The sequence below is a fragment of the Sitophilus oryzae genome, unplaced genomic scaffold, assembly GCF_002938485.1.
Source record: "Sitophilus oryzae breed Bouriz unplaced genomic scaffold, Soryzae_2.0 scaffold_1181_pilon_pilon, whole genome shotgun sequence".
Lineage (NCBI taxonomy): Eukaryota > Metazoa > Arthropoda > Insecta > Coleoptera > Curculionidae > Sitophilus > Sitophilus oryzae.
This window is the reverse complement of record NW_022145817.1, coordinates 1,277,030-1,287,250: the sequence shown is the minus strand read 5'-3', so window position 1 is coordinate 1,287,250 and position 10,221 is coordinate 1,277,030. Positions and strand designations below refer to the sequence as shown.

Sequence of the window (10,221 nt, the reverse complement as noted above, 5' to 3'; positions counted from 1 at the left end):
GTTAAACCAAAAGTTGTAGTCATTTTTGATGAAACAGGGAGTGACCAAAAAAAATTGAATACATCAATCCTAATTTATGTCATACCAGATCTCGTCTTTTTATCTAAAAAATAAAAAGTTATAGGGGTGAGCCACTTTTGAGACGCACCCAGTATACAATATCTTTTGTGTATGTAATAGGTAAACAATTTCTTCACGAGCGACATAAGAAGTAAAATTATCGTTTGCGATTATTATCTATATGATTTAAAACTTTCTGTGGAAAGCGAACCTAGATAGAGGAGATTTTACTTTTCATTAACTTTCGATGTGTACGATTTTCGATGGTACAGGACTTTGTCATAGCGTGACCACTGTTTCGTCTGGCTTCATGTATTTTTGCTTCTCTTGGTAATTAAATAGTCGTCGTATCAAGTTCAACGTACAGCTAATTTGTCAACTTAACCATGTGGAAAATAAAGGACAGTGGGTAAATATTAGAAAATTGTTTTATTTGATATTAATTTTCTTTTAATTCATACTAATAATGTAACTTTTACAATTATTTTTTTCCTTTAATGGGCATAAAATTCGGTCACATATTAAAAGAGAAAATAGGATATACCGTGTTTAGCATTAATGTTTAGCCCACGAGGCCGTAGGCCGAGAGCAAGAACAGTTAACCCAATAGTTCATTCAGCCGAAAGTGTGCGCCAGGTGCATGCGAAAACTCTTCGCTTTGTGACGTCATTGTAGTCCTTGTCATGATAGTGTGTGTATTATTGGTTGCCCATTCGGAATGAATGTTTTACATTTAAAACATACATTATTATGTTTATTTATTTAAACACCTTATATGTATGCAGTTTAAAAAATTAACTGTATAAATCGTATTAAATATTTGCATAATGCATTTTTAAGAGCAGTAGTTCCAAGCATCGTAATTTTTTTAAAAAATCTTAACTCCAAAATTACAGTAGCTAGCGAAACGCGGTTTTCAATTTAAGATTAGGAATAATATTTGCAACAAAAGTCGCAGTTTTTGCGATAAAAAAAAATTTGAAAAATTCCTTTACTTTGAAACTAAAAGAACTGCCTACCAACTTTTTATTAACATATTTTAGTATGGGCGGCTATACGTGCCTCCCGGCGCCAATTTTTTATGAGCAATTCGTTTACTTGATGCAACTTTGTGTCTGCGTGTTGTCTTTTTTTTAACCAGGACATGAGATTATAAGAAAAAAGGAAAACCTATATAAACAACAAACAGTTGTTTTATTAGAAATGTATTTGTCAATAGTTTCGAAGACTTTGATGCCATGCACGCAAACTGTCCATAGAAGATAATTAAGATTTGCAGTTTTTTTAATAATCTTTATGATAGTGGTCTGTCTAGATAAATTGTCTAGATGTATTATATTGGTGAAAGATCTAGAATCTAGATCATTCGAATTTGAGTATTCGAATTAAAAATCATGATTGGATGATGGAGCTAAGAAGGCTTAGGTAGGGTATATGGTATATATAATAAATAAACAAAAATACGAGTAGCGGAAAAAGGGGCCAAAAAACCCTACATATATGCTTATTCTCTTCATTAAGTTCATCAGACTGAAGGGAACAGCCATTCGACGACCGGTCTCGGAGATTTCTCTCCATCGTCAGGCCGACTTTGCTGTAACCCTGGATCTGACCAACGAAAGCAGAGAATAGCATTTGAGTACAATAAGTACTACTATGGCGAGAGTGCTAAACGCTTTACGCGATCTAGCGGTAGCTGTGACAATCACAGATCGTACCGCCAAAATTAAAGCCAGCGGCCTACTACTACAAACATGCTTGCTTCATCCACGTTACCGTAAATGGAGCTAAGAAGGTAGAGCTTAGGTAGGGTATATATAATAAATAAACAAAAATACGAGTAGCGGAAAAAGGGTCCAAAAAAACCCTACATATATGCTTATTCTCTGCATTAAGTTCATCAGACTGAAGGGAACAGCCATTGGAACGTGGATGAAGCAAGCATGTTTGTCCAGCAGGCCGCTGGTTTTAATTTTGGCGGTTGATTGTCACAGCTACCGCTAGATGGCATAGAGCGTCTAGCACCCTCGCCATAGTAGTACTTATTGTACTCAAATGCTATTCTCTGCTTTCGTTGGTCAGATCGAGGGTTACAGCAAAGTCGGCCTGACAATGGAGAAAAATCTCCGAAACCGGTCATCGAATAGCTGTTCCCTTCGGCCTGATGAACTTAATGCAGAGAATAAGCATATATGTAGGGTTTTTTGGCCCCTTTTTCCGCTACTCGTATTTTTGTTTATTTAAAAATCAGTTTGAAAAGGGCGATTTTAGCAAGTCTAAGATCTGTCAGGATTTATGAGACACAATATACGGAGTATATATGCACAATATATGTATAGTTTGAAACCGGAGGAAGAATCTTTTCCAAAAATCCTTTAAATATACAGTGTGCTTCATTATAAAAAGTTATAAATTTTTCTTAACTTTTTATCGTCTTTTGCTTTGGTCTATCAAATTATTATTTTGTTTTTATCAAATGTTATAACTCCTACATGCAAAGTTTTTTAATATAATACCCCCATTAGGTAAGTCTACAAGTATCGCACCAATCCCTGAAAACCATAGATAATAAAATTAGTGCCTGACATATTTAGCATAGATAAAATTAAATACAAGAAAATATCAAAGCAGGATATAATTATTTATATAGACGCTCGAAAATCGACGGACACATCCTAAAGTAAAGTAAAAGTTTATTATAGAAATTTTGCGGTGCTGATCGCCATGAATGAACGAAAGAACGCTATGACGGCCGTTACGTAACCAGCAAACTGTAATGTAGTTAGTGTAAAATAAGAGAAAGAAATTTGGAGCAAAAAAGTGAATAATAGAAAGTTGCCGCAGATATACAGTAAAATTCCTTTAATAATATGCGTTCGTGGAATTAGCTATAAACTAAACAGTCGGTAAATATGTTTTGCTATTGAATAATATGAAATTCCTTATATGCAGATTTCTTGTTCATTTCTTCTTTGGTTAGGAGTTTGATTGATAAGATGAGATAATGGTAGATAACGACTACAGACCAATGTAGGCTTACTACTTGCAATCTACATCCAGATCATTAACAGAATTAAAAAATGCTAGATAATAATTCATCTCAATAGATCACGTTGACGCTGTCAGAAAAGTCATCAGTAGAAAGCAATACGGGCTACTACTAACATGTGTTTGACTCGATATTCATCAGAGAAGTAACACTGACCAACAGATGTCTACATAGATGCAAGAGTTACGGTGAAAATATTACCATGGAGCCTTAAATAATGGAAAATATTACCATGGAGTTTTCTCACAAGCAAAGAAGCCAGAAAGAGGGATCCAATTGTCCTAAATCTCTTTGCACCGACTTTGTAAACGTATTTAACAAATTATATGAGAATAGGAAAGATTCAAATAGAGATGGTGAATATCATAATCATCTATGATTCGTAGATTATATTAATCTAATTGCTGAAAACCCTTGAAGAGCTACAACAACGAATACATGATCAGAAATCTAAAAACGGTCCTAGATCTACTTCGTACATACATACTGCCATTACTGGCTGACGAGTATTCGACACACATCAGAAGATGGTCACGCAAGGCGATTTCTTTCATGAGCTTTTCTGTGACTGAAAAGCCCGATACGTGATGTTATCTGCCTACCGCACTCCGGACATTCAAAAATCTCATTGCTTTGTTGCTTCTTTACTTTTTGGTTGTCGCTGTTTACTGAGTTTACAATTCTTCTCCAACGAGCTCAGAAAGGCATATTAAGATGCATAGTAGGCGCTACACTTACACATTCCGGTAAACCTATTTTTAGAATACTTAATTATCAGTTGTAATCAGATGTAACAGTCCCATGTATTGTGATATATGAAATGTGTGTTTTCGTTTTTAATTATAAAAGTACGTTTTTAAGGATTTTTAAAATGAAGCTTCTTTATGCGCAATGACGAGACTGTGACACGCGCGAGGAAAAATGGAGCGTCTAACAGCGTCATAACCTCGGGCCCTATGTGAGTTTGGGTGCTGAAACGCGGAACATCTTTTCATGATATTTTGACGACGTTTCGTGCACTAGGTACGAAACCTCATCAGCAATGAATCAAATCCAAAAATCGTCCGATTTAAATGAAATTTGGTATGTCGATAAACTGGACTAAGGCGAACTTGACTATGTACGACACGTGTCACTGTGATAGTTACTTTTGACGTAGGAAACGTCAAAAGTTGATGTCGTTCGATCTCGACCATATTTGGTGGGTAGGCTAAGATAGATACGACGCGACATTTCGTTTACATCTTCATGAGGGGATTAACGATTTGATATTGCAGAAAAATGTGGGTCGATTTCGGCATAATTGGGGACGGGCTACAGGTTGACGCCCTCGACGTTTCGAACCGATGGACGAAATCATTAGGATTTTTCTTAATTATGGGTCGATTGGAACCAAAGTCAGTACGTTACGTGGATAGAGCTGAATTTCATGACAGCTGCCGCCATTATTATATGACATTTGAACAATTCAATTTTTGAATAGATAGCCACATGTCTTCTCTTTATGCCACAGTGGCTGTGGTAATCACTAAATTTAACTTTTAGGCTATAGAAAATTTTTTGACATGTAGTTTTTTTCGTCCAAAAATGTAAAGTATTCTTTTTTTTTCTCAAAAACGGCGAATGTTAGGTATAGAGTGTTTAACATCAATATTTATAGAATTTTACAGAGAATTTAAATATCTAATTAATGGGGGGAGCCCATTTAAAATAAGAAAGTTGCTGTCAACTTCCGGTCTTTCTGGAAGTGCCGCCATATTGAAAATATTTTTAATTGATAGATCTCATTGTAAAACAATGATGTGCTCTCCGATCTAGGTATTGTGGTTCTCTAGAAACTTCTAATGCACGCTCAGCCTGGGACACCCTGTATATATATAAGAAAAAAGTGACGGATTCTATACAGTATGTGTCAAATTCTGGACATGAAGAATATATTTATTTATTTATAGTTAAAAAGTTTCATTTGTTGTTTCTTCAGGATATTATTTTCTTTCCTATATCTATGAAAGTAGCAATGCTTCTTTCCTGTCTTTACCGAGAATTTTATAGTTAAATTAACATAAGTAGTTTTTACCTTCTCGCCAACTATTAGAAACTCTAAAATACTTTTTCCTTTAATTTCTAATGGTATCCCTGTAATTTTGAATACCTTGTAAATATATAGTCGACGCCTTTAGGTTTCTGCATTCCTAATCAGCATTCAACAGTATAATAAACTATGTTAATTAAAACGTGAGGAAAATATCTCTAGTTAAATCTACAGTTTATAGCTAGTAAAAAGAGCGGATATATATGTTAGATAATAAGGAATAGGAAATAAGTTATACGAGTATTCTCCTGTCACTTTCTATACAATCTTTTAAATTTGCTGCGTGTTTTAAACTCTTCAAACCGTACAATTAGGTTATCGGCAGGTAAATAAATTATAATTTTAATTGGCTGATATAATTCTAACCATAGCAAAATAATAAATATAACAATAGAGAAAAGAATAAATATTTCTTCAAAACTGAACGAATTTGCGCAGATTATTTATTGCAAAATAAAAGTAAAATTAAATCTGTGCCTTTTAAAAAGTCCTACGTTTATTTGTACAAGATTAGTCATTGTTCTGAAAAAAAGTTGTGCGTGCATAAATATGCAGGGAAAAATAATTAATAAACTTGGTTAGATTACGGTCTTCTATATGGTTTGTTATACGACCATAACGTGTAGTTTTTTATTTGTCAACAAGAACTCTTCTCAACTGTGTTTATTCTTACTTGCATAGCTTTCTCCACAGCCTTTAATTTTTCTTCTTATTCTTCTTCTTCGATCATTAATGGATGTTTGCGATAACATTTTCCATTGCTTCTCTGTTCCGGGCGGTGTGTATTAACGACTGAACATCGAGTAGCCCTGTCCACTGTCTAATATTCCTCAGCCAAGACATTTTCTTCCTTCCGATACCCCTCCGGCCTTCGATCTTGCCTTCTATCAACAAATGAAGAATTAATATTTGGGGTTTCGCATTATGTGCCCCAGGTAATGCGGTCTTTTTCTTTTTAATCAATTCAAATAATTCACGCTCTTTGTCAACGCGTCTGAGAACTTCCTCATTTGTCAATCTAGCTGTCCAAGGTATCTTCAGGATTCTGCGATATAGCCACATCTCAAAAGCCTCCAATTTGTTGATGGTAGCTGCTTTCAATGTCCAACGTTCCATACCATAAAGGAGCACCGACTACACATAACACTTTACGAATCGTAATCTAAGGCTATGGTCAAAATCAGAACAGACAAGTACTTTTCGAAACCTCAAGAATGCCTGCCGAGCTTGTTCGATGCGACATTTAATTTCCTTGTCTGATGTCCAATCTTCCGAGAGCCAGATGCCCAAGTACTTAAATTTATCTACTCTTTCTATGGGCCTTGAGTTAAATGTTAGGATAGAGTTTATCCAGAAACACATCTGGGTTTCTGGATATAATCATAAATTTGGTTTTCTTGATGTTGATGTTTAAACCCATTGCTTTGCTCTGTTCTCCTACCTTGTTGACTTGTTGTTGTAGGTCGTGTATATTGTCTGCAATTAAGACCGTATCGTCGGCATAGCGTATATTATTAACCCACACTCCATTAACTTTGACCCCCATTTCCACGTCCTCCAGAGTCTCTTGGAAAATAGCTTCTGAGTATAAATTAAATAGGAGTGGAGACAGCACGCAACTCTGTCGCACCCGCCTTCTAACTGGTATAGGATTGGACATGGTATTGGACAATTTTATTTGTGCTGTTTGGTTCCAGTATAACTTCTCAATGCATTGGATGTCTTTATGATTTATATCAAGTCTTTTCAGGAACTGCATTAATTTGTGGTGTTGTACGCGATCGAATGCCTTTTCGTAGTCTATGAAACACAGACACACGTCCTTTCTCTGATCGTAGCAGTTCTGGACAAACACCTGTGTTGCAACTATCGCTTTCCTGGTGCCTAACCCTTATCTGAACCCCATTTGCCAATCGCTATGTCCCTTTCACATTTTTTGTAAATTCTCTGGTGTATTATTTTCAGAAATATTTTTAGGGTATAGCTCATCAGGCTGATAAGTCTGTGATCTTCACACTTTCTGGCAATGGTCTTCTTAGGCAAGGGTATAAAAGTAGAACGCAACCACTGTTTGGGGTAGTGACCTGTCTCATATATAATATTGAATACTTTATGTAATGCTGTAATGCCTCTTTCATCTAGCAGCTTAAATATTTCTGCAGGAATTTCATCTGGCCCAGCCGCTTTGTTATTTTTCGAATTAAGTATGGCTTTTTCAATCTCATCTTTAGTGATCGATGGGCCGGCTAGTGAGTTATTGATATCAGCTGAGGGTCTTTCATCATCAAAAAGTTCTTCTATATACTTTTCCCAAACATTGTTCTTTTCTATGCTTTCGAGGATAATCTGGTTGTTATTATTGATTGTCATAGTTGATCTAATTTTTTTATCTATGCCAGCAGTCTCCTTCAGCTTTTTATGCAGATTAAAATTGTCATGTTAGTTTTGCAGCTGTTCTAATTCTGAACATTCACGTATAAGCCATTCGTTCTTTGCTATTCTAATCTTTGTTCTTATGAGTCTTTGAATATCTTTGTACATGCCATCTGTTTTGTTCTTGTACTTTCGACGTTCATCCATTAACAACAATATCTCATCCGTTATCTATCTTTGCTTTTTGTTTTTTGCTTTATATCCTAACCTGTTTTGCATTGAATTTGATACAATGTCCATTATCTTTGTCCAAGATTGTGTTCGTTCTTCTCCCATATTCGGTATTATTGCTTAAATTTGTGTGTTGATTTCGTCAATCATCTCCGATTTTACTATTGGATCCCTCATTCTTTCTAACGCCATCCGTCGCTGTGTGGTTGGCTTTCTTTGACTCGATAAAGCAATTTTCATTACGGCCACTAATAGCACATGGTCAGAGGGAACACCGGCGCCAGGGTAGGTGCTGGCTCTTCTGATGGTTGAGCTGCACCTTTGGTTAATGAGGATGAATTATTAGTAATTATCAGAGAACTTTAATTTTTGCACTTATTATATTAATTGTTTTTTATTGGGACTTAACTTAGCTTTAAATTTAACTTCAGTTTTATCTCTGAGATATTTTTAATATACCCAATAATTATTAATTAAATTATATACAACCGTGTAATATATTATACATTTTAATTATTATAATTCGAATTTGCCAGAAAGCACTCTAATGAATGAATCACCTAACAACTTTAATAAACATGTCGTTCCAAAATGGTATGTTTCCAAAATGTCTTAAGACGGCAATAATCATTGCTCTGCATAAACGAGGAGACAAAGATGAAACTTCTAACTATCGCCCAATTGCACTCCTTCCAACGCTATCTAAGATCATAGAAAAGTTGGTTAAAAGAAGGCTGGTATCTTTTCTGTTTAAGTACAAAATATTTACTGAATATCAATTTGGATTTCTAAGCAACAAGTCCACAAATGACGCTATGTTTTCTCTCCTTAATAAAGTTTACTCCAGCCTAAACAACCATCATTCTACAGCAACAATTTTCTGTGATTTTTCTAAGGCGTTCGATTGTGTAAATCATAAGATCCTAATTAATAAACTGCAGCACTATGGGTTCAGGGGATTATTTCTCGAATGGTTTAAGTCGTATCTGAGCAACAGAAGTCAACTTGTGAGGGTGGATACCACGTTGTCTTCTAGCAAGCCAATAGAATGTGGAGTACCACAAGGCTCAGTACCAGCCCTCTTTTGTTTCTTCTTTTTATTAACGACATTGCTTAATAAACATCAGTGGCAAAATATGCCTTTTTGCGGACGACACTAGCTTCACTTGGAGCAACAAGGACATCACGGCACTTCATAGAATTATATCAAATGACTTAATCACCATTAAATCTTGGTGCGATTCGAACCTCCTGAGTCTCAACATTTCTAAAACTAAAGCTTTGTCGTATAAAAACTCGTTGCAGCCTTTTGTACTTAACAACACCACCATTGACGTCGTAAAATCTGTAAAATGCTTAGGACTTGTTGTGGACAATTCTCTGAAATGGGACATACATATCGAAGCTTTGTCGAAAAAATTGAGCTCTGCCTGTTTTGCATTAAGGTCTGTTTCTAAGGAGCTTAACTTGTCAGTGGCTAGAACTGTTTATTATGCACTTTTTGAGTCGCATCTCAGGTATGCCCTTCCATTCTGGGGTACGTGTTGTGCGACTCAATTTGACCGCATTTTCAAGCTCCAGAAGAGAGCTGTTCGATATTCACTGGGACTAAACAGCAGAACTCATTGCCGGGACTTTTTTAAAGAATTAAAAATATTGACTCTTCCTTCCTTATTTATATTTGAATCAGTTTGCCTAATACGTAAACATGTATCAGCTTCTCAAGAAAGGCCATCTCACACTTATCCACTTAGGAACGTGAAGCAAGATCTTTATCTACCTACCCCACGCTCAGAGTTAGTTAAAAGTTTAATATACAACTCGAAAAAAATGCACAATCACCTGCCATTTGAAATCAAATCCATAACATAATTTTTTCATTTCGCAAAGCATTGAACTCTTATTTACTAGACAAGGCTTTCTACGCCGTAAATGAATTATATTTTGAAAATCGAATTTGATTTTTTAAACACTGGTCTAATATTTGCTATTGCTATATTTACTAATGACATCGAAATTCATTTATTTAGAGGTCATTGATATTTTACTATAAACTAGCTAAATATTTTTGAATATTATTTTTATTTTTTTGTTCTTTGACATTGTAAACATTTATAAATGTTTATTTTAACAATAAGACTGACAATATTATTTGTATAATGTTTTGTATTATCTTTTGTTTGTTTGTTTGTGTACCTTGTTTTTTTACTTTGTTTGTTAGTTTACCTTTGTCTACAAATTGAAATTTTTTTTGACAATACAGGCATTTATTTATTTATATTTATTAGACTTTTTCTTCATCTCATCTGTTGGTTATAGGCTTGGTGCATTCTCCGCCGCGCCGGTGCTGCCACTGCCCGAGAATATCGTAAATAACGAACACATACCAATATACGGGTTTAAATGGCGTGTAAAC

The 10,221-nt window shown here is 35.1% G+C and overlaps 1 protein-coding gene across 1 annotated transcript in view; it reads left to right on the top strand.

Annotated features, from left to right (window-relative positions):
- Nucleotides 1-8,063: 8,063 nt before the first annotated feature.
- LOC115891408 (mucin-17-like) overlaps nt 8,064-10,221 on the top strand; it is a 100,981-nt gene continuing 98,823 nt past the window's right edge. The window contains exon 1 of the mRNA XM_030911852.1: nt 8,064-8,090. Within this exon, the coding sequence (XP_030767712.1) occupies nt 8,064-8,090 (27 nt within the window). The remainder of the gene's footprint in view (nt 8,091-10,221) is intronic.